The following is a 25,863-nucleotide window of genomic DNA, read 5'->3' on the forward strand; positions in this document are numbered from 1 at the left end:
TTCACCTGGAGCATTGTGTCTCAGGTTATAAAGGTGCCAAGAGTTTGGAACCCACAACTGCAGCACAAATACATCACTTTGGAGGAAATTATGGCACTGATAAATGTCCTAAAAGAGCTGAATCAGTTGTAGTTTCTAGGAGTCCATTTGGTGGTGATAAACAACACCAGTTTGGTATGGTATATAAACAAACAAGGAGGAATAAGATATTTTACCCCCTTTCCCTATTAGCCCTAATAGGCTGGCACATAACATTTCTTTCATAGCTTTATAGGTACTTACTGCACTATTGATCTCTGATAATCTTAAGAAACTTGGTCTTATATTCCTATGGTAGTTTTTAACCTTTGTACTTTGAAGACAAACAACCCATACATAGGCTGAACAAGGATATGTTGGGGCATAAATATGGCAGGCTATATCTCATAAGTGCAGAAAGTAGTAGCAGACATTGATCAAACATCTTAGAGATAGTCCGCCATTGGGTAGCCCCACAAATACTGTTTGTTACCTCCAGTCTAAAGAGACAGTTAAAACTCTTTTTCTCCAGGACATGTTGCTTAGAGGCCTGAAAGATGGATGCATTTGAAATCCCCTGGACAGGGTATATCTTTATGCCGCACCCCCCCCCCCCCCCATTTCCAACGTCCTTCAAAAAATAAGAAAGGACTTACCAAAGATGTTACTAATGACTACTTTTTGGCCAGAGAGTACTGTTTCTTCTTTGTCATGCAACTGGCAGGGGCATTTACAAAAAGCTTCCTCAAACAATGGACTTGCTCACACAGAATGAGCGAGGGATCGGTGATTCATCCCAACAATCGAAAATGAAACGTTAAGATGATAGGCTTCTGATCCCTTTTAGGCACCGTTTTTCTGAAGATGTGCAACAGGTTCTAAAGGACTCAAGAAGTCATGCTACTAGATAATATTTATCCTAACTGAAAATATTTTCTTTTTGGTGACAAAATACCGGACCCATCTCAAGCAGTGTAACACCTTCGTTTTCCAGTACCTGTGTGGATTTCTCAATTTGGACCTTATGTACATTTCAGTAAAGGTACACCTCTCAGCCATTTCAGCACGTCTGCCACTGGATCCTTCTCTTTCCTTCTTTTCTCAAGTCAAATGATTTTTAAACAATGTTTTGCATATTAGACCACTAAGAAAAAGGGTGGCTCCTTCTTGGGATTTGAGTTTTGTTTTAGTGAAATTAACTCTACCACTCTTTTAACATTTAGCTAGGTTTTGTCTAAAGTTTCTAACGTGGAACACTGCTCAGTTGGTAGACTTAACCTACGCTAGACAGGTATCTGAATTACAGGCCATTATGTCTGTTCACTCTTTTTTTTAGTCTTTCACAAGAGTAGGTTGAATGTCAGAACAACTCTTCCCTTTTGCCTAAAGTTGTGTGTAAATTTACTCTAATCTCTACAGCTTCCTGTTTTCTATCATGACCTTCAAAACAAAGGTGAAAAGATTTTTCTTTGCCGGGATGTTCACAGAAAACTTAGATTTTATGTGGTCAAATCTAAAGATTTCCTGAAATCTGACCAATTGTTTGTATGAAGGTAAGAAAAAGGAACAACCAATATCTAAACAGTCTAGTTCTAGATGCCTTTCCCATTCCTTTCAACTTCTACTTTCGCAATCATAGCAAAAATCTCTCTGGTGGCTTAAAGGGATAAAGCCCTGACTATGACCCAGGAGACTAACGTTCATTTAGCATCTCAGATGACTGACAGAGTGGTAGGGAGGGATGGACATGTCCATCCTGGAGGTGGATGATGGTATGCAGGTGTCTGTTGACGATGATCCCTGGTAGATGTCAGAGACATCATCAGAGGAGGCATGGTCAGTGAGTGACAGCGGGCATGGATGATTTGCCATGGTGGCTTAGCAATATACCAGACGCCCATATTGCATGCTGACTCAGGGACCATGCCACATTTCCACATAGGGTGGGGGGAGAAACAGGATAGGCCAAGAAAGGCCCTCCCCTTGGATAGAAGCTCAGACATACTGAGCCCTGTTGCCTTTGATCCATGACTGGCCCTACCAGTTACTGGAATAAGTCTTGGGGAAATGGAGTGGCTGGTAGACCCAATGGGGATGGGGCATGAGGGCCTGTCTGGGAAAAATGATGGAAGTTGGGAGGAAAATGCAAAACAAACAAAAAAAAGTGCTTCAACATGCCACAACTGGGGCTTTCTGGAAAGGGGTGGACGCTGTGTTTGCTCTTCAAGGAATTATCGATTCTGGGCTATCTCCATCTAGTGCAACAAGCACCTGATGAAGAACACAGTATGGTTGTGTGGTGTACTTGTCATAGCAGTATATGTTCAAATGGATCTCTTTTGCATTACTAGCATAATTTCTTCATCCCCATTGTATTCCTTTATTTCGATGGTGGTGGGGCATCCTTTCTTTTGCTCATCTGGTATGACTTTACTTAGAGCTTTAGGTTTTAGCCTCCCATTTCTGGCCAAGAAAGCTCCTAGATATGGTGTGTCTCTGTGTCCCTCGTATACCGAGGGCAGATGTACCACACATGACGAAGGAGTCTGAATGCTTTTTAGACTAGACAGATGTATCATATCCTTGGTAGGATATGTTGCATATGTAATAGCTACTACAACAGTGATCTATTCAAACATTTTATTTATTTATTTGTTTAGTTTCATGTTTTGCCTTTTGGCTGAGAATGTCCAAGTGAAAAAAAAACATTTTCAGCAGAAGCCTGGGGTAAAAAGCTCCAAGTTAAGTACAAGTAGTCTGTAGTAACTTAAATAGACATTTGCCAAATGTAAAAGGAAGACCTAAAATGTAAAAAATAAAGCATGTGAACATACATAATTGGTGCAAAAACTTAGTGTAGTTGTTTGTGTAGATGAGGTCATGAGTTAGGAAAGAATTAAGATTGGAAGAGGGAGATTTTGGCAGAAGGAGCTAGAGGAGGAAAGGATATGGATACAGATGTGGAATCAGGAGGTAGAACTGAATGAATAAAAAGAGGAAGGGTGGAGGTGAAGATGTTTCAAGAAAGAGTAATGTACAAAGAATTTCAAGAGTTAAGATATAGATTATAGTACAAAAGAATTAGATCTTTTAGTCTAGGCTTTAAAGTTCTTTTGTTGTATTTTTATTTATTTATTTAACATTTGTTAACAGAGAAAGTCCGACTTAGAACGAAGCAAATTTTCAGCGGAGGCCCAGGGAGAAATGCTGCAGATGCCCGTCTTTGTAATGTGGGAAGAAGCCGGAGCACCCCGAGAAAACCCACATGAATGCAGGGAGGACATGCAGACTCTGCACAGAAGGCACCCCAGCCAAGAATCGAACCGGAGAACCTCTTGCTGTGAGGCAACAATGCTACCACTGCACCGTCCATGTTTTATATGTTTTTTTTGGACAATGTAGTTCATACATTTTTGATGGCACTGAAATGTATTATCACTGATTTATATAATGGACAAGAGCTCAGCATCTCATAAGAATGACTGGTTATGACAGAGGAATTGAGTGTGGGGCTTAGGGTTGCAGACCCTTCACTGTACTTTCAGCCTGTACAGATAAAGTACAAGATCAGTCAAAATGGTAATGGTTAATCTGTTTGGTTGGGACAGTTTTTCAGGATTTTGTCAGGGTTTCATTCTGGTTTTATTGGAGAAATTCTGGCAGGTTGCCATACCTCCTAAGACAATCAATAGCTACCTTAAATACAGTATTGAACGATAATAAAATTTTGTAGTGGAGAATTAAGTTGGTGCCTATGTGGTATATAAACTAAAATACAAGTAGGGAGAATGTTGTAGATATTTTGAGGGGCAATAAGAACTGTTATAATTTGCAAAGGACAAATAAAGTGGAATATTATGAAGGGATAAATTCAACCTGAGATAAGCTTAGAAACATGAGTCTAAGGGTTTAATCATACATTCATAGGTAAGTATTAATCTAGCTGCGTTTGTGGGCCATTTTAAGCCTAGACAATTTCCATTTTTGTGCTAAAATTAACCTATCCCATCAAGTTAAAGATTGGCCTTATCAATCCCATTGTCAATAATTGTATATTACCCCTAATGATAATAACTGGGATTGTACCATAGATAATTGGAGGGACTCCTGGGTGTGATGAAACATTTAGGAACAGCCTCTGTACATTAGTAGAACAGAGGACAGTCTTGGGGTAATTTTCCCTTTTCCCATTAATAGATCCAAGTTGCACTTCAATACAGGTATGAACTTTGTTTTATTTGGATAGGGAGTCTGTTCCAGAGCAGCTGTATCCTCTGCAAGATATACCTGTCCTTCCAAACTGTTCTGCTGATGTTGCAGAAGAGGTTTAGATCCGTAGACTGAGTATTTCTGATGCCTTTTGACTTGTTGATGTGCAGTAAATCCATCAATATTGGGTCAAAAGATGCCTCCTTTGCCAGCCACGTCACCTCTTAGCAGTCTGTAGGATACCGAGTTTAGCGAAAGGGCTTTGATTCTGTCCATGTAGAACATGTTTAGGCCCTGTATCCTTTTAGTAAGATACTTCTGTGGATGTTCCAGTTACTGCATGTGTCTAGACAGGTACATGCTAAAGGGGGCATTAAATGATTGATCTAACGAGAGCTGAGGAGGTGGGGATAATAACATTCCTAGATATAGACACAGTCCCTTTGTTTACAGGCTATGCAGTATAGAAATACTTTCTTGCAGCAATGGATACATTGGTCAAAAATGAGGTCACTATCCACATGAGTTTCCAATTCCTAAACAACTAGGTAAGCTCTTAGAGGCATATTGTTAATGTGGCAGTTGTCTGGGATAGATAACTTCCCAAAAGATACAATAATGCATTTGTTTGGCATTTAGTTTCAGTTCATGATTTTGGCAGCAGTTATTTATTTGGGACAAACCTTCCTGCAGGATGGCTAAGTCATTTGGGGATTCAGTAACTGCTCCTAGCTTGGCAATCATCTGCAAACTTAGTCAGCCAGAACCCTTTGATATTGACTTTTACTTCAGAAAAGTAGATGACAAACAGGAGAGGTCCCAACACAGAATCCGGGGGTACCCCACTGGTGATGGTCTCTTTGTGGAAGTAACTTCCCCTGTTTTGGTTTCCTGCATCCTATCTGTGAGCCTGTTGGCAATCCAGTGGGTGACATAGGGGTTTATTACCAGTTTGTTTAGTTTTTCTTCATTACCTGAGTGGGGAATTGTGTCAAAAGCTTAGACCAGATCAAGGTAAGTGGTATGAACCATTTTGCTTTCATCCATTCTTTTAGTGACCTTTTCAAAAAAAATCCATCAGGTTGAGTAAACATGATCTGCCCTTGATGAATCCAAACAGAGACATGTCCAGTGTTTGGAAGTTTCCTGTGTTCTGATTGATTAGTTCCATGACAAGTCTTTCTATGGCTTTTCATATGAGACCAATCAAACTAATGGGACTGTAGTTGTCTGGTTCTGTGGAAGGTCCTCTGCTATGTAGGGGAAACAAAACCTGTATGGAGGCTGAGAATGAATTGTGTTATTAGGGTTGTGGCTAAATCAAGCTTCATGCTATATAAGATGCATGCAGGGATATTGTCAGCATATGTCAATGTAGTATTTTTAGCTTTTGATAACACTTATAGGACTTGGTCTTATTTGCTAGCTGGAGTCGAACCTGTTTCAGGTATATCTTGAGGGACAGACAGAGGGGGAGAGAGTGGTAAAGTTAGAGCTAAATGTATTGTCCAGTAGGTTCGCTATATCTTCTGTCTCAGTACAGTATAGGTAACATCGTTCACAGCCTTGTGATTTTGGCTTGGGTAGCTACAGTAAGTTCTCAGTTAACAGGAACTCAAGCAACCGCAAAAAAAAAAAAAAAAAAAAATCGAAAAAATACAGTACAATTTTCATGTGTTGCGCTTTCTGTTTTCTCCCTGCAGAAACATAACTTACGTTTTTAGAGTTTTTGAGTTTTAAAAGGAAGGTAGGAATAAATTCCCTCTCTTCCCAACCTGAGAACAAGTCAAACCAAATAGTATAGGATACAGTATTAGTCAGGCCTATTTTTAATAGTAACTTTCAAGCATCCAGAAACTAGTTATCTGGCATCTACCAATCCCCATGGGTGCCAGTTAGCTGAGAGTTTACTGTATTTAAACCTCAAACTTGGCTTTGGTGAATTTTATTAAAATTCCGAGTTTGTTTATTTCAGCAACACGGGCTCTAACATTCTGGGAATTACTCTTCTAACTTTTGGTCAAAATTACTTTCCTTTTGTCATAAATTTTGTTGATATTATGGCTCTGCCATGTAGGTTTGTTTCTGGGGTTTGCCCTGAAATTGTTTCAATGGAGTACAGCTATATCTGTGCAGTTGTTTACATGCTGTTATAGTGTGGTGGTGTATGTTTTTGTGTATTCAGTGGAGTTAACTGGGTTTGGTGGGTTTTGAAGCTAGCCAGTATATCACTAAGGAGTAGGTAGTTTGCCTTTAAGAAATTTATAGTTACCTTGGATAAAAGGGATTTCTGGTTTATTTCGGAAGAGACTGCTTTATAGTTAGACATAGCAAAAAATGAAGATACACAAGGGACAGGAAAAGATGCCCCGTATTAGTAAGGACAAGATCCGAGATGTTATTCCTCCCTAGTGGGTACTCTGATTGTTCCAGAGCTTTTGTAGTAACAAAAGTCCACGAATTAGTGCTTGTGCACTAGTGGTAGTGAAGGTTTCCCAGTCTGAAGTTGGATAGTTTAAATCACCTAGGAAAATGGTATTGGGTTTAACAGTGAATGATTCTAGCTCCTGTAAGTAGACATTGTGGCTTTCTTATGCAATAGAGGGAGTTATGTAGCTAGCTAATATAAGATACAAGACCTTTCTCTTGGACATAAAAAAGCTGTAGTGCATTATGCTTCTTTGCCAGCCCTGCTGTGAGTCTCTTCTGGATGAAGATTGAGACACCTCCACCTTTTACCCTTCTCCAGAGTAGCTGTTCTAAACTTGTGGAAGGCATTACAGTACTAGCCATTATTATAAGCCATCTCTGTTGTTACACAGATGTCATTGTCTTCAAGGGTGAGAAGGGCATGTAGGGAGTGGAGTTTCTTGTTTAGGCTGCTAGCACTGATCAGTAATACTTTCATGTTTTTCAGGTTTTGTTTCTTTATGTTGATGGTTTATCAGGTTGGCATTGCCTAAAAAAAGCACTATGGGGGTGAACAATGCCTTTGTAAATAATCAAAACCTGACAGGGGACATACACTGGCCATCCCTGGCAATGCAGCATATTCTGTCAATCATATCCTTCCAGACTGATAAATATTGGAGCCCCTTTGAATGACACCAAAAACTAAGCCAATTATTGAAGTCAATTATTTTTTGCTCATGTCATACCTGCCTTGGCCTGAATGTATAGTCTGAGAGCTCCAGAAAATCTGTTTTTATACAGTCCAGAGTGGCACACCTCAAGACATTGGCAATGGCTGGAAATGTGACATAGTCATACTGGTACTTGTTATAAAAGGACTTGAGTCCATGCATGATCCTGGAACCAGATAAGCAACTAACCATTTACACTTTGCTTGCTCAGCCTGATAAGAAGCACATTTGTATGTCTTACAATGAAGTAACCTATAACAAGAATGTTTGGTTGGGTCGATACTTGCCTTACATTCTCAGCATCTTTGACTTTGGGACTCCTGGTGCTATGTCAGGAAGTAGACCTAAATTGCTCAGTGTGCGTTGTGACTGTGTTGTGTTTTGGAGGTCTTTTAGGTATAGCCAGGTTAATCTTTAGAACTTTAGCATATTATGGATTGTCTGTATTACAACAGCCTTGGAGAGGTGTGATGTGTGGTGTACTGCTGATGATCTGGTGTCTGAGTTTACTGTGTGTGTGAGATTTTTTACCTCCAGAGATATTATATATGTACATCCCTCATACACTGTATTACGCTGTTTGAGTAATGGATAATCGTCACACAGCATGTGACAATTCATGGTATTACAATTCTTGGTATTACGCTGTTTGAGTAATGGATAATTGTCACACAGCATGCGACAATTCTTGGTATTACGCTGTTTGAGTAATGGATAATCGTCACACAGCATGCGACAATTCTTGGTATTACGCTGTTTGAGTAATGGATAATCGTCACACAGCATGCGACAATTCTTGGTATTACGCTGTTTGAGTAATGGATAATCGTCACACAGCATGTGACAATTCTTGGTATTACGCTGTTTGAGTAATGGATAATCGTCACACAGCATGCGACAATTCTTGGTATTACATTGTTTGAGTAATGGATAATCGTCACACAGCATGCAACAATTCTTGGTATTACGCTGTTTGAGTAATGGATAATCGTCACACAGCATGCGACAATTCTTGGTATTATGCTGTTTGAGTAATGGATAATCGTCATACAGCATGCGACAATTCTTGTACTGTTTCAAGATATTAATCTCAATCAGGCTGGCTAGCGAAGTTATGGTTCAATGATACCAACAGGAATGGGTCCGGGGATAGGGGTACCTATAACTGCTTGGAGTTCGGTTTGATTAGGATAATGTTTGGTGGACTTGCTACTGAGTATTTAAAGTTCAATACAAAACAACTAGCTTGGATACCTTCTGTCACCAGCAAGAACCAGTAAACTAATTATAGTGAAAAAAAATCACTAATATAACACCAAAATGTATTTATTTATTTATTTTTACATTTTTTAAAAGGGTTAGTCTGTCTGGGTTCTTAGAAGCCCTTTTTCAGCAGAGACCTGAGGAGAAAAGCTCCCCCAAAAAAGTTTTAAGTAAACAAATAGTAAGAACAAAGATAAACACAGATCAAATTTTAAGTATACATACTTTTGAAGTAATTACATAACTTCGGAAGTAATTACATAACATGCAATAAAAGAATATACAGAATGAATGGAAATACAATATAATACATATATGGGAATTTTCAAGTAGTATGGCAAGAAACTAAGCAGAGATATGGTAATACTAAGGTCAATACATTGCTGAACCAAGGTACTAGGCATGAATTAAGTAAATATACAGATAAAGGTGTGTGAACTTTGGAAGTTTATAAATTAAAGAACAGTAATAAGGGATTATGGGAACTGAGCAAGCAGCATCAGTACACTCAATATTAAGCAATTTTATCAAAGGTCTTTTATCCTGGAGAGTAGTTTAAGAAAGACTTTGCAAAATGATACTAATGTGCCTATTGTCAACAGCCAATACGGGCAGAGGGAGAGAATTATGTTGTCAATGTCAGATTATTATAAGGGGCAGGCAACAACAGATACACCGTGGGTGGGATGGAAAAAACATTAAACCCTTAGTTCTGAGCTGACAGGCCTGGAACTGCCCTAATGCAAAGACTAGCCATGAACTAGCCTAACATACACTCAGTAAATAAGGATGAAACTAGGGATCTGATGTTGTCCACTTCATTCCATTAACCTGTGGGAACTCAGTTCCTGTACCTGGAATCGACTGGCTGCCTTCTTCCAACTCGAGACTCCAAACTTGAGCTCCTCCAACCTACCCATAATGCCCCGCTCCCCCATGTTACCTCAGATCTTGTTTGCCAAACTTGGTGTTAGCAGCAGTTTCTGGCTTGAGCTACTCCTTCAATGTTTTTTGGGTGAGTTTTTCCTTTTTTGTGCTTCCTACCTGTCTAATCTCATCTTTTACCTTTCGTTCCTCTCTAGACTCCATGTTCTGTCCATTAAGCTTCTTTCCTTATTAAAAACTTAAATAAATAAATAAAAAATAAAAAGCTTTTCTTCTTCTTCTTCATTTCCTCATCCCTTTTTCTCCATGGCTGATCAATAGCCATTAGGCTTTAAAAAGTGCACTTCCTGTGGGTGGAAGATTCCCTTATCTGACGCCCACGGGGAGTGCGTGTACTGTTTGGGCTCTCTCCACATGGATGCCCCCTGTGATATATGCAGGGCTTTTCACCCCCAGGGTCTGGCAGATAGGAGAAACAAACTCATTCTGAAGGGGTTGCTTCCTCCTTTCACCACATTGGGGGTTCCTTCCACATCAGGGGCTCAGCCCCCAGCTAAGAAGCCCAAGGATTAACAGGAGTCCAGGAAGCTGTCTCCCACTCTTTCCTCCTCAGACCCTCTGCAGAAAAAATCTAGGTCTTCGGAACTGATGTGATCAGTTCCGAGCTCCCTTACCTCTCACTCTCCTCTACCCCGTTCCTCCTCCATGGCTACAGGGCCGAGTGGCATTCCCATGACATCGGCTCTGGCTGTGTCAGTACCAGGGTCTTCTTTGCTGATGCCTTTCAGGAGGTATGCATCCCATTCCCCATGGACGGCTTCGTCTAGGTCTTCCCAAAGCTTGCTCTCTGGGGATGTCAGTAAGTTCATGAGGGAGTTCCTCGAGACACAAATCCAGATGGGGCTTGTGTCCGCCTCATCCAGTTCCGGATCCATGAGGCTCTCCCCATTTCAACCAGTAGTTCCTTCACCAGTTCACACCATGACTTCAGAGTTTATTGATTCCATTCGGTCTCAGTGCCCGAATGTCAGAGACACCAGGGGGGAGTTTATGTGCTTCCTTTTGCACCAGTGCTTTTGGGGGACCTCCTCTGTGGGATACTTAGGGAAGGACTTGGAGGACAGGGGGAACCCCTTGCTGAGGGGTAGACTGGAGACACTATGGGAGGGGCTGACCATGGATTGGATGGATGGGAGCAAAACTTCGATCCACAGAGGATTGGGTAGGCGCTGATGGAGGAAGGACCATGTCTTAGGGTGTCGAGAAAGCCCTCCCTACCACCTGGAATGCCAAGGATGATGGGAGAATCTGTCCCCCAACCTAGAGGCCGAAGCCTGTAAGGGAGAAAGAGATGAGGCCACCCCGAATCTGACCTACCAGAAGGCACTGGATCTGAGCTGTCGAATGCCAAGGCCCCAGGGGAAGGGATGACTCCAAGAAGGTTAGAGCCAACACCAATCCCAAGGACCCAGCACCGACCCTTCAGATTCAGGATCTGCTCTACTCTAACAAAATCAGAGCCAAACCGATCTGGGGTACTGTCAGAGCCAGGGAAAGAGATATTCCACAATCTGACGCCTGTCCACTCGGGAATACTAGGCTCTGCAGCTCCGAAGCCGAGGATTGGATCAGAGGAGGAGGAGGTTGCTGTACCAGGGTCAGAGCTCTCATGGCTCCAGCGTGGGTCGGAGAGGACAAAATCTCCAGCTGGATTTGGGCTTTAAGGAAATTCCTCATCATCTGATCCATATCAGAGTGAGATAGCCGAGAAGCTTGAGAAGACAGGGAAGAATGAGTTGACTGAACCTGTGAAATGCTTCGCCAGGTGGTCTGAGCTGGTGAGGGGAACTTGCTCCAGTGCAAGGTATGACTCCGAAATCGACGGTCCAGGTGGGAGTGACTCTGAGTCTGCTTCTGAGACGAGGGGCTATGGATTCTAAAGACTTGTGACAGCTCAGAGAGACTCCTCAGACCTGAGGTAAAGAAATCTGGCAGCGCAGGTTTCTTTGGCACCAACTCCCTTAGATCCGAAGGTCCTCTCAGATCTGGAGAGATGCAAGGACAAGCTGGATCTGATGTTGACGGATCTGAAAGCTTCCTGCGCTTTTCAGATGTTGAAGCTGATGTCCTTATGGAAGCAGAGGGGGCACTCTTCTTTGAAATGGGAGTATGGATTCCAGAGGAGGGAAGAAGGCCTCTCAAAATAAGCTTCTTCCTTCTCGGCGAGAGCCTGGGGATTGAAGGCTAAGCAGATGTCACACAACATCTCCAAGTGCTCTGGACCAAAGCAATAAACGCACCTCTTGTGGGCATCCGATTGGAGAATCTTGTACCCACAAGAGGCACACCACTTAAAGCCAGAGGGTTTTTCAGGTTTTTCTGCCTTTCTGGAAGTGAAGCAGTTATATAAGCGCTACTTGCACTCAAAGCTCACCACTAACCACTAATACTTACAAGCTACAAATATAACTAAAACATATATAAAGTTTTTTTTTTTTTTTTTTTTTTTTTTTTTTATATAAAGTGAAAGAATAGAAAGAGAAAAGGAAAACGAGGAAAGGAAGGAAGGCAGGAAGAGCCCTAATGCCAGTGAAAAACTACAGGTAAAAACTGCCTAATGGGAGGATAGGTTGTAACTATGGATCAGCTGTCAAAAAAGAAGAAAAATGCTTTAATTTACAGGAAGTTTATTGGAAGAAAACAGAGAAAATTCACTTAGCTTCAGAGAGACTCACAGTTGCGTCTGCCCAGAATGGCAGCAAACAAGATCTGAGCATTTGAAGAGGAGTAAGGCATCATGAGAGAGGGAGGAGTTTGAGGCTTGGATCGTATGTCTGTTGGAAATGGTTGAGTTGGATCTGAGGATGGATCTGAACACCCATTCGTAATGCATAATGAAATGGACAACATCATTTCAATATTTATGTAAGTGTCTGTATATCAGCTTGTTCAAGATAATCTTAATATTGGAGCATATGTTAAGTTTTAACCATTTGAGAATGTAAAGTTTGAGCTTCTTGCAGAACTTGGTGAGCTATTAACCATTCCAATGTGCAATAATTTGGAATTAATATACAACATGAGGGGACTTCCCTACACATTTTTTTCTTATTCTGCATGTAAGTCAAATTATTACACAGGTGCTTATTGTTAGTTTTGAAAGGAGTAAAACTAAATATATAGCTTTTTTGTTAAATATTTGTATGTAATATTTTCAAAATAGATGTTTATTAAAACCGTTCGTTATCTAGGAAAATTTAGCTGGAGTCAGAGAGAGGATTGTATGCATTTTAATGTGCGTTTACTAAACAGTACTTTTTTCTCTTACTGTTATGTGTATTGAAATATATGGAGCTTAAAAATAGGGAGGTGTTAAACTATAGAAAGAAAGCAAACAGAAGCAAAGCAAGGCAATGATAAAAGGACTGCATTAAAGCATAAAAGAATAAAGACTAGAATATGGCAAAGTATTAGTCACTGTAGTGGATAGCAGTTTGGAAGAGTAATATAAGAGATGGATTGATGGAAGGACTGTTTAAAAATGTAAGTTTGAGTTAAAGCTAGAATATGGTAAGCTATTAAAGTAACAAAATCAGCCATATTCTGTCACCCACAACAAGCTAGCTGAAGCTGAAAAATATTCTGATGTTCTTCATCTCACATTGCTGCAGTCCTTACACTTGGGTAGTCCGCTGTCCTCGGTCGGCCCGAATATCAAAGTATAAGGCTGACGTCGGTCAAGGCGCATTTGACTGACATCAGGACGTCAGGGTACAAATGCGCATGACCGACGTCATATCCCCAGTCTTTTTTGCCGCATGGTCCGATGCAGAAGCAGCGTTGCAAGTGCCGGTTGGCGTTCTGAAATTGTTCGATTTCGGAGTTTCAGACCGAGTCAAAGTTGGCTAAGTACCCGCTAGGGAATATTTTAGTTTTTCTTGCCTCAGTGGTTTACCGGATGTCAGAAAAAGTGAATAATTGTATTTCTTGTGGGAAACAGATACCGCATAGAGACTATCATACTTTGTGTATTCCTTGTTTAGGGCCTGAGCACGACGTTGTTGGGTGTCGCTCTTGTGCTAGATTCAATAAGCGCACTATAAAGAGAAGGTTAGATTGTGCCAGGTTAGTCTTCGGGAAGCGGTGCAATTATAAAATGCCATCGGATGCTCCGACGCCCGCTTCTTCGAAGAAGCGCAAGGACAAAGCAGTTAAGCCTAGGCTAGAAGAACCGTCTGTACCGGATGCCGGTTCTTTAGAGGCGTCGGTGGAGCCGGTGGTTCCACCGGAGGTTTCTTTGGGATCCCAGGGAGAGACTTTGTTATTGCAGGATGTGGCCTCTCAGGAGGCAGGTCAGGCTGATGGGGCTTCTCAGGTTACTATACTCCCCTCCCTTCCTAGGGTGGTTAGGCCCTCTCCTTCTGTTTCCAAGGCTTCTCCCAGAGGCAGGCCAGGTTTAGCTTCAGTTGGTGTCACCCCTAGTTCTTCAGGTACTGTGCCCAAGAAGCATATGCTTAAAATGGCAGAAGATTTGATTACTTTGATTAGGGGTTCTTTGCCCCCTCCTGATAAGAGACCTAGGGTGGAGCCTGAGCTAGGGAGTTTTGAGCAGGCTTCGGATGTTTCAGAGTCTTCGGCTGAAGACTTGCAGGAGTATTCCCCTTATTCTGATTCTGATGTGGATGATTCTACTCCTTCTGCTTCTCCTCCTGAGGATTTTTCTTTCAGAAACTCTTCATTCCATGAGGGAGCATTTTAAGTGGGAAGGTCAGGACTTCTCTGATTCCAGGAAAAGGCTTAGGGAATTTTGTTTTACCCCAGCATAGGCCTTTGGCTATACCTCCTGTTTTGGATGTGGTGGAAGATGTTTTTACAGAGGCTTCTCTTAATCCTGATTCTTTGCCTCCTGCTCCTGTTAAACCGGATAGGTATTACAGGGTGCCTGAAGCTCATAAGTATCTTTTTAAGAGTCCTAGGGCAGACCCGGAAACTGTTAGTCAGGGGCCTAAAGGTGTTAAGGCTTCTGTTGTCAAGAATCCAGTTCCTACAGATAAAGAGGCCAGGGCCTTGGATAGATGGGGAAAGAAAGTTTATACTTCCTCCACTCTAGCTATGAGGGCTTTGAATTGCCAGTTTCACATGTTGAAATACCAAAACTATCTCCTTTCTCAATTGAAGTCTAAGGTTGATGCTCTGGCGGAAGGTATTGATTGTAAATTGTTACAAGATTTAGTACATGTTTCTGAACAGGTGGGTAAGCATTCTTTGCAATGTGGTTTTGATGCTGTACAGGCCTCGTCTAGGGTGGCTGCCACTGGGTCAGTTCTTCGCAGGCACGCCTGGCTGAGGGATCAGAATTTATCTGACCATGTTAAAACAAGGATTTTAGATGCTCCTTTGCAATCTGATGTGTTGTTTGGTTCTCCTGTTGAGGCAGTCTTAAAGAAAATGGAAGACAAGGCTAAGTCTATGCAGACTGTTAAAGATTTTTTGCAGGTTCAGCCTCCAAAGTTTAGTAGAAATTGGCCTACTAAGGGGTGGATGTATCCTTCTTATGATTCCCAGTCTAGGGGTAGATCTAGACGTGGTAGGGGCAGAGCTCAGGGCTCTTTCAGGCCTAGAACAGGGAGTTCTCCTGCACAGTCTTCGGTGAGGGCAGGGGTCAGTCCTTTCGTAAACAGACCCAATGACCTACCTTTTCAGCTGCCAGAGCCTTCTCGCCTGGCAGCACCTTTGGGAGGAAGGTTGGCACTTTTCAAAGAAAATTGGAGTTTAATTACCCAAGACAGATGGGTATTGGATATCATACACCACGGTTACAGGTTTTATTTCCATACCTTGCCTCCTTTCAAAGGCATGCCAGACGTTCCTCCTCAACAAAGAATAGAGGCTCACAAGCAAATTTCTCTGTTACTCCAAATAGGGGCCATACAGCCGGTCCCTATGCCAGAAGTGGGCCTAGGATTTTATTCTCGCCTGTTCCTAGTACCAAAGAAGGGGAACACGTGGAGACCAATTTTGGATTTATCTATCCTCAACACTTATCTGGACATTCCCAAGTTCAAAATGTTGACGTTACAACAGCTTTTACCTCTGCTGGGCAAAGATCATTGGATGGTAACTTTGGATCTCAAGGAGGCTTACCTTCATGTTCCTATCAGACTAAGTTGCAGGAAGTATCTGCGTTTTCGAGCTGGGACTTCTCACTATCAGTTCTCTGCATTGCCCTTTGGCTTATCTACTGCCCAGAGTGTTCACGAAAGTTCTGGCTCCAGTGATAGCTTTCTTCAGGCTAAAAGGAATACAGATCTATCCTTATTTGGACGATTGCCTGATTCTGGCTCAAGGAAGGGACGAGCTTCTTCATCATTTGGAATATGTGGTAGCAGTGCTAAGATGCCTGGGGTATTCTGTGAACGAAATAAAGTCCAGTCTAGTACCCTCTCAGGACATGTGCTTTCTGGGTGTAAGACTGAATACAGCATCCCAGATGGCCTTTTGACCCCGGACAAACAAAAGAATCTTTCCCTTTACTTCCATCAACTATCTCATCAGTCCGGGCTGACTGCAAGGACAGTCCTTCAAGCCTTAGGGTTCATGGCATCTTGTATTCTGGTGCTTCCCAATGCCAAACTGCATATGAGGAAGCTGCAATGGTATCTCAAAATGTATGGACACAGCACTGCCAGGATCTGGACACTGTCATTCAAATAATACCTTGCATTCAAAAGGAATTTTTGTGGTGGGCTCAGGAATGTCACCTAAACAAGGGACTCTCTGTGACCCGGCCAGAGGCGAGTCAGATTTTAACGACAGATGCCTCAGACAAAGCTTGGGGAGCTCATCTAAATGGAAAGTGGATACAAGACAAGTGGCCTGCCAGACTACAACATCTACATATCAACTTGAAGGAGATGTTAGCAGTCCAGTTTGCATTAATAGCTTTCAAGGATTTACTTCTTCCAGGGCAGGTGTTGATTCTAACAGACAACACAACTGTCATGTGGTACATCAACAAGCAAGGGGAACACATTCTTATCCTCTATGCAGGCAAGCAATGATTTTGTGGGAGACTGCTCTCAGTTTACAGCTCAATCTTCAGGCAAGGTTTCTGCTGGGAGCACAGAACTCCTTAGCAGATGTGTTGAGCAGGCAATTATGGATCCCCACGAGTGGAAATTGGATCCTCATGTATTTCAGAAATTGACAGTGTCATGGGGAACTCCAGACATAGATCTGTTCGCTTCTCCACTAAACCATCAGCTGCCAAAGTTTTGCACGAAAAGGTTTCATCCCACAGCTTGGAAAGTGGATGCTCTTTCTTTCAATTGGAGCAATCTTCATGTGTATGCCTTTCCACCTCTGCCTCTCCTCCCAAAGGTACTTCTAAAGGTCAGACAGGACAAGCCAAGGATGATTTTAATAGCTCCAGATTGGCCTCGACAGCACTGGTACCCATTACTGAGAAGTCTGGTACGGAAGCCTCCTTGGCGTTTGCCTTCGATTCCACACCTGTTGTCCCAGGAGGACAGTCATTTGCTCAATGTCAAACTTCACTCTCTTCACCTAACAGCCTGGCATATTCTGTTTTGAACCATAGAGGGTCTCAACTTCCACAACAAGTTTTGAATGTGATTTTGGAAGCTAGAAGGCCTAGTACAAGGAAAGTGTACGCAGATAAATGGAAGAGATTTTTATTTTGGAGTGCAGCAAAGGATTTTGATGTTTCTGAGCCTAATTTAAGTGTGGCTCTTCAATATCTTACTGAGTTACTGGACAAAGGTTTGTCCTTCTCTTCTATTAAGGTTCATGCTGCAGCAATTTCAGCTCACTATGACTGTGACCCACCATTGTTTTCTCATCCTTTGTTCAAGCAATTTCTTAGAGGGGCAAAGAATATAAGACCCCACGAGAGCTCCTACTCCTGCTTGGGATCTCAATTTTGTGTTGGAGAAACTCACTCTACAACCTTTTGAGCCTGCAGCTACTACTGAGTTGAAATATTTATCATGGAAGACTGCCTTTTGTTGGCCATTACCTCTGCAAGAAGGGTTTCTGAATTGCAGGCCCTTATGGCGGTTGAGCCTTTCTTAATTTTCCATAAGGATAGGGTATCTTTACGTACTAATCCTTCCTTTATGCCTAAAGTGGTTTCTAGTGTGGCTTTAAACCAAACTATTCATTTGCCTACTTTTTATGCAAATCCCCAAAATAAAGGGGAAAAGATTTTGCACACTTTAGATGTACACAGGCAGTTGCGATATTATTTGGACAGAACTAAAGGGTTCAGGCAGTCTCAGCAGTTATTTGTTTCTTTTGCTTTGAGTTCTCAGGGCAAGCCTGTGTCAAAACAAACTATTTCTAAGTGGATTGGGTTTTGCATTGCTTTCTGTTATTCCCATCATGGCAAGGAGATTCCAGCTGGGATTAGGCCTCATTCCACTAGGGCTACTGCCACTGACAGCTTTTTGAGGGGGGTGGCAACCAAGGATATTTTGGAGGCAGCTACTTGGAGTTCAGTGCATACTTTCTCTAGGCATTATCACCTACCACTTTACTCTAAATCCAGGGCTGGTTTTGCCACTGCTGTTTTGCAGGGCATTTTGGCAGCTCCTGCTTCCTTATAGTTTGGCCATCCTCCCTTACCTCTGCTTTGGGATTCTACCCAAGTGTAAGGACTGCAGCAATGTGAGATGAAGAACATAGTACAGTTTTGTACCTACCATAAATGTAGATGTTCGAAGATCCACATTGCTGCAGTCCAATTTACCCTCCCTCCTTCCCCTCTGTAGTTAGAGGTGGTTGTGTGGGTTGGGTTGTACATATTGTGTATATTGTATATATTGTACATATAATTAGTGCAAGGGTGGTTGGTTGTTTGTTTGCTGTCTTTTGGTTTTGACCTTTATTTTTAGGTTCTTCTGACATCTGGGGCAAGAAAAGACTGAGGATATGACGTCGGTCATGCGCATTTGTACCCTGACGTCCTGATGTCAGTCAAATGCGCCTTGACCGACGTCAGCCTTATACTTTGATATTCGGGCCGACCGAGGACAGCGGACTACCCAAGTGTAAGGACTGCAGCAATGTGGATCTTCGAACATCTACATTTATGGTAGGTACAAAACTGTACTTTACCCAGACTAGAATATGGTCTTCCTTTTCTGGTGTTGTATTCATTTCAGTATACCAATAAAATCCTAATGGCATAGAGCAGGATCTATAGGTCCATCCTTTTAGCATCCCGTCTTACACACAACTGCAAGCTTCTTATAAACACAAATTGGTTGTTGGTGCCCAACAGGGCAACTCTTTTTACTAAGTACAAATATTAAGACACTAAACAAGGTCACTGCCCACGAATTAGTATATAGGAAAGCAGCTATGATTTCAGAAGCTTGCAGAGTGGTGGTTTTAACTTGATCTGCCCTCCATATAAAACTAGTGTTGGAGAAAAAGCCTCCTCTAGACTGTGACTGTCCTCTTAGAACTGCCTGACGTCTGAAGAGAATAAAAAACCCCACTAAATTTAAGAAAGAATTAAAAGACTACCTTCAAGACAATCTAAATGCAACTGCTATATTGATAATTTTCAGTCATTTGCATAAAGTATTATTATTAAATGTTTCCATACAAAAATAAGGATAAAAGAATGTTTTATTTGAACATGCTCTCTATTGTGTTAATTTTAGGAATTTTAATTTTAAAGTATAAATGAAGTTAACTTGGATGAGGGGGGACTTAAATAATGCACTCAAAGTTAAGGAGGTCAAATGGCAGTTGTTACTTTCAGGCCTAGATTAAATGATTTTATTAACATAAATGTATTTTAAAGCAGAAAGGATATGTTTAAAATGTTTTAGTTAAGCCTTTTTAAATGTCAAATTAATAATTCTTCCTTGTTTTTTTTTTAGTTTTACTGTCTGCTGACTTGTGTAATGTGATTTAATAGCATTTAAGTGAATATTGTGCTTAGTAAGTTATTTTGGTGAAGTTCCCAGTTATATGTGGAACTAACGCACTAGATATTGTATAAAATGTTTTCTTCTCACTGAGGCTGGTTCTGTTGTTTTTAGTGATATTATCCAGTTGGAGTTTTCTTTCTTTTTGTGTAAAGGAATGTACTAGTTCTGTCCGTTGTATTTTTTTTGGCTGAAAGAGATGATGATGTTGGAGATAACTGAGAAATGTGTATAAAGGCATGATTAACTATTCTTCGTGCCTTGATGGTTATTCCGACGGATAGCTGTGGTGACATTTTGGTCAGAGCAGGGGCATGATAAAGACTGGTAGTGAATGTAAATCAGATGAAGATTACATGAACATGCAATGATTTTAATTGTGATAAGAGGGATATCGATGTTTATTGTGAAGTGAGTATATGAGTCGTGCCATTTGTGTGGTATCAGCTGAAAAGCATAATGATTTTGTCGGGTAGCCAAGGAGGTGTTTTTGTCAAAGCTGGAGCCTTATTTACTGTCGGAGAATTGTTATTAAGATTGGAGGTTGAGTCAGGAAAGACCTGAATAGCATATGGTGGCCCAGCCTTTGCATTTTATATGCTATAAGGGCTACTGTCAGGGTGCAGTGCTGATGTGAACTGTGAATGTGATGCTAGGGATGTTCTTCTGAGTGCTGGATGTAATGAAGCAAATACTCTCAAAGATCAAGCTGTTATGGTGAGTTCCTTACATAAATTTAGCCTGTATCCCTTGGGTGTGGGTGCTAAAACTCTTGCCTGGCAAAGCCTGTTCTATGATAAAGAGGCTTTGTGTAAAAATCTCTGTACTTTGTCCTCTGAGATCTCACTCTCTGCAGTGCCAGTAGCTATCTGGTTCTCTGTAACAAATTCAAATCTCTGTGTACGTAATTAGTTTTCACTCTGTATATCTTATGTATGACTTGAGTCACATCTGAAAAAAAAGTTCAGTGGTATTTACCCATTTACTGTATCAGTAAAATAAAGCCACATATTAATAAATGCCCCTTGTTGGTCTTCTAATTTTGGTTTGTCCAGTTATATTATCCAATGGAGCTCAGTTACCGGCTAAAATACACAAGTAAATGTTTTATCCTGTGAAGGGCCCTTCTTTTTGACTAAATCCTTGTTTGTTCACATGTAGTTTATTATACTACATGAATTCATAGGTGGCTGTAACAAAAATTCTGTTTCTGTAGTCGCAAATTGGCTGAAACATTGAACATTTTAACAGGATCATTAAAAAGAAAACTGCATCCATTTAACAAGTGCAGTTTTGCAATTGCTCAGCAGTGCTTAGCATCAATTAATGACTCTGACAACACAAACATATATTCATTAATTCTCCAGTTACCTGCTTGATCTAATTCAGGTATTGTAGGGAGCCAGATCCTATTTTGACACCCAGTGGGGACTGTCAGGGCACACACAGATATATATATATACATGCATACTTTCACAAATGGCATGCTCACCTACAGTCAGTTTAAATAATCAGCTATTCACCTATGCCATGTCTTTTGGATATAGGAGGAAACTGGAGCTCCCAGCGAAAACCGATTGAACACAAGGAGGACTTACAGACTCCGAATGGAAGGCACCCCAATCAAGAAACAAAGAAAAGTAGGAATATGATATAATATGCATTCTATTCATAAGACATATTTGCTCTTTATTTCTCATTGTTGTATTTAGTAGTTAAATTAGCCCACACATATTGGTGACTGGAAATAAGTTTTGCCTTAATGGAAAGGGCATCATTATTAAGGGGCATTACAATTATAGAAGTAAAAATGTGATATATTTGGCAAAATGTTTGGAGTGCTCTGCATTTTATATAGGAAAGACGTGTAGACAATTAAAAGACAGAATATACGAACATTTCACAGACATTAAAAATATGAAGTTGACCAATGCCCTGTATAGACATATAAATTATTATCAGAATCATAGGTTTGGGTTTCTCGTAGTGGAACAAATTGTAAAAGACAGACAAGGGGTTGTGGTAGATGAAAATTTAAATATTGCTGGACTCAAATGGCAGCTAAGGTTCAGTGCCACAAGATTCCCCAGAATTAATGAGTGTGTAAGTATTAACAGTGTGTTAAGAGACATGTTAGGGTAAAATATACATTGTAGTAAATAATATATGTTAGGTAGTCCAATCTCACCTTCATTTTTACATATGGGTTCGGTGCTGATCCTCAGCTCCGACTCGGACGATTTTCAAGCTGGAAGATTTCTGGTTGGCTCATGGCTAAGCAGGTATCCCATGGTGCACCAGAGCAATCCCCAGATCTCATTTGCTGCATCGACAAGTTTGGATGTGCTTCTCTTGGCTCTGGCTAAGTCTTTGAAATTTTTTCATTAATAACTGATTTTTGCATATTTACTGTTATTTACTGGATAGTATATTTATAGGGCTTTACCTTAATTGTCCTGTGGTCTCGTTTGACCTTAGTAGTAGTATCCTGTGTACCAGTAGTTAGGCGCAGTTGAGCTTTTTTGCCTAGATCATTAGTTTTGGTGGTTTCACCATTCTTAATCAACAGGGGCTCCTATTGATTAATTTACTGTTAATCGGTTGTTAACTGGTGGTCTTTGGCAGGGATCCGCTAAAGTCTTATCTACACTTGCAGTTGCAAATTTTTTTCCTGCTTTATTGAGCATGTGTGTATGGTGTTTTATACTTAGTCTGTTTGACTTAGAAGACCCAGTTCTTTCACAGGGCTAGGCCCGTTTAACTTAGAGGACCTAGTCCTCGTGTTACTCCTTCACTGTAATTTTATTTGGAAATTTTCCTATGTGACTGAATCTCTGTCTGTTGGTCTGTTTTTTTAGTGGAAAGACCTATTTTTTCTTACACCAGGCTAGGTCCATTTAACTTAGAGGACCTAGTCCTCGTGTAATTCTCCTGTAGGGCTAGGCCTGTTTTAGTTAGAGGACCTAGTCCTCAGTTATTCTCTATTTCTCCTTTGGTTTTGCATGTGTGTCTGCAATGTCTAAGGATAGCAAGGAGCATAAACCCTCTAGGTTCAGAAAATGCATGAAATGCTCCCAGTAAATGTCAATAACGGATGGCCACAGTAGCTGTGTATCTACTGCTTGGGAGCCATCCATTTGCAGGAATCATGCTTGTTCTGTCATGCTTTCTCTCCTAGAGTGTTGCAGGAGAGAAAGAACAAGCTGATACTTAGGGGTCTTCTGAAGCCAACCTTCGAAGAAACCTTATCTGGTTCGTCGGCTTCTTCGTCTAAGTCTTCAAAGTCAAGATCTGACTCCAAATCAAAAGGTTCAAAAAGGCCTTTTCCGGCACTGGCTGGTGTTTCGGAGCTGCCTTCCAAATTGACAAAATCTGCCTCCTCGATGACTCAGTCTTCAGAGCCGAAGGAGAACACCATGGTTTCAGAGTCGGTCACAAGTGCTTCGGTGCCGACAGCTGAACCTTTGGAAATAGTTGACTCTTCTGCTCGGAGCCAGTCTGTAGAATCCCTACCGGTCTCCTTGCTGATCAAATCTCCAGTGCCTGCTAGGTCGAGATTCCCAACTTTATCTTCCAGATCTTCCAGGATTCTTTCAGAAGAAGATGTGGTGAGGGTACTACCTGAGACTCCTGAAGTCATCTGCTCTGTCTAAATTTTTGTTGGCTCCGATCCAATTGGCTCCGGAGTCATTCAAACCAGTTTTGCCCTCATCTGTGATTCCTTCTCCGAGCCATGTTGACTTTTCAGAGCCAGAGTGCTTGTTACCAATGGAGGAACCCTGGGTTCCAGCTCCCCTTGCTGTTGTATTGGAGCCAAGTTCGGCTCCGACACGCTCGGCTCCGTCCATCATGTCCAGGGACCGAAGCTCTTCTGTCGGCGCTGATGGGGAGGGTTTGAATCGATCTTTATTGGTTCTGAGCCTTCCTCTCGGTGCTTCTGCCAGGGTGAGCTCGGACCCTGCATTTATCTCGGAGCTGATGGCACGGGCTCCAGCGCCATCCTTTGTCTTTTTGGAGCGGGGAGGGTCTTCGAGACGGAGAGGTCAGCTTTTGAGGTGATGAGGAGTGTGCTGTCACAATCTACAGCCCCTGCCAGTGGTACAAGCACTCTTCCCCCCTGGGCTCCCACTTCAGTCTCAGTACCTACTCTCTCCGGAGACAGCAGAGACCCACAGCCTCAGGAGCCAGCGGCTGGTGGCCCCCACTCTTCCGGGGCCTCCCCAGAAGGTCCTTTCGAGGAGCCTCCTCGGAAGAGGGTATGCAAGAGGAAGCATATTGACTCCCAAGATGAGTCTCTGACATCGGACACTGACCTCGAGGAGTCAGAGGGGTCCCCTAAGTCGTCCTCTGATGATGTCTCCTTTGTGGTCATCCTGGAGATCCTTAAACAGAGGTGTGACTGGCCCACTGTCAACCCTTCTGATGAGGAGTCAGTGTACCTGAAGGTTTTTGGGTCTCAACCCTCTGCCTCTTGGGTGTCTCCACCTTTCGACAAGCTAATGGATCTGGTTAGTCGGTGCCGTGGAGCCAGTTCCTAGAAGACCAAATAAGTTCCTGTCTGCCCCTCCTGAAAAAGAATTCTTGTCTAAGGGCGTTCCCGTAGATGGCATAGTGGTGGAGGCGGCCATGAAGAAGGAGTTGGCGGATACTTCTTCCTGTGTTCATCCGCCAAACAAGGAGTCTTGACAGATGAACAGATTTGGGAAGCGAGTATTTAGTTCAGCGGCTTTCACACTTCAATCTACTATCTTACCCATTTCACGAGGTTGCAGAGGGATCTCCTTAAGGAGTTAGGAGATTCCATACAGGGTGCTTGTCCTGAGGGAGTCCCTGATAGGATCTCTGCTCAGTTGTGCACCCTAAATTCGGTAGTTTACTCCTCCATGTGGCTTATCTCCCATGCGGCTGATGGAGCGACCAGAGTGGCGGGTTCAGGAGTTGCCCTTAGGCACCACTCCTGGATGCGCTTGTGTAATTTTGTGGAGCCTTTTAAGTCCACCTTCACCAATGCCCCATTTGATGGTTCCTCCTTGTTTGGTCCCAAGGTGAAAGAAACACTCATTCGGTGTGAGCAGGAAGGAAAGACTCTCTCTGCCATGGGAGTCCGTTTTATCGTCCCCTCTCGACCATACCCCAAAGGTCAAAGGGGAGGTAAGATGTAGTTCAAAAAGTCCCAGAGGGCCTTTTCGGACACACAGAGTGAATCCTCCTTCAGAGGAGGAGGAAATGGTAGATGTTGCCCTAGAGGCAGGGGAGGTCCGCAATACCAGCAAGGCCGTGATTCCTTTCTCTGGGGCCAGTCGGGGGTCACATCTCTTTGTATTCAGAAGCCTGGCTAAATATAACCCAAGACAAGTGGGTACAAAGAGTTGTTACCAGAGGCTATATTATACCCTCTTCCCTTCCACCGTTTGTTCCCAAAAAGATCCCAGATGTTCCACCCAATCACAGGGATCAGGCAACTGTGGAGATCAACAAGTTGCTCTCAAAAAGAGTCATCCAGCCCATCCCAGCAGACCAGACAGGATCCTGAACTTACTCCAGGTTCTTTTTAGTCCCAAAACAAACCGGAGACTGGAGGCCAATTTTAGACCTCAGCAGATTAAACAAATCTGTGAAAAAGGACAAGTTTCGGATGGTCACACTGCAGTCGATACTCCTGTTGTTAGGGAAAGACTATTGGATGTGCTCTCTGGATCTCCAAGACACCTACTACCATATAAAAATGGACAAGGCGTGTAGGAGATATCTGTGCTTCCAGCTGGGAGCCAGCCATTATCAGTTTTGTGCTCTGCCCTTTGGTCTCACCACAGCCCCCAGGGTGTTCACCAAATGCATGGCAGTAGTGACAGCTCACCTATGACGTCAGGGATTCCAGGTGTTTCCGTACTTGGATGACTGGCTCCTGACCACCCCCACCAGGCATCTACTCTTCCAAAACAGGGACACCATCACTCAGCTTTGTGCTCAACTAGGGATCTCCATAAACTGGGAAAAATCTGCATTACTGCCCTCGCAATCTGTGATTTTTATAGGCGCAGAGGTAGACACAGTGGATATGACAGTTCGTCTTCCGGCCGAAAGAGCACAAAACCTCATCTCACAAGTTCAGCATCTGCTTCCGCTTCGGAAAGTCAAAGCAAGGTGGATTCTTCAACTTCTTGGAACGATGGCCTCAACCATTCTGTTAATACCTTTAGCCAGGTTGCACATGAGAATCCTTCAATGACTCCTGTTCTCCCAGTGGTCATTCCAGTATCTACCACTGAGTCACCCTATCCTGCTGACGGAATCATGCAAAAAGGACCTTCGTTAGTGGATAGCCCCCAACAACTTGTTCACGGGAGCTCCCTTTGTGCCTGCCCAACCCGTTGCCACTGTGA

The 25,863-nt window shown here is 42.3% G+C and overlaps 1 protein-coding gene across 2 annotated transcripts in view; it reads left to right on the plus strand.

Annotated features, from left to right (window-relative positions):
* Positions 1 to 25,863, plus strand: part of PDHX (pyruvate dehydrogenase complex component X) — a 1,629,376-nt gene that overhangs the window by 212,565 nt on the left and 1,390,948 nt on the right. Inside the window, exon 2 of one of the 2 annotated variants that reach the window (XM_044082640.1) lies at positions 21,028 to 21,120. The exons of the other annotated variant lie outside the window; for it this stretch is intronic. Within the exon in view, the coding sequence (XP_043938575.1) occupies positions 21,028 to 21,120 (93 nt within the window). The remainder of the gene's footprint in view (positions 1 to 21,027; positions 21,121 to 25,863) is intronic. 2 annotated transcript variants of the gene reach the window in all.

The sequence above is a fragment of the Protopterus annectens genome, chromosome 9.part0, assembly GCF_019279795.1.
Source record: "Protopterus annectens isolate FY-2018-M chromosome 9.part0, PAN1.0, whole genome shotgun sequence".
In the NCBI taxonomy this organism is placed as follows: Eukaryota; Metazoa; Chordata; order Ceratodontiformes; family Protopteridae; genus Protopterus; species Protopterus annectens.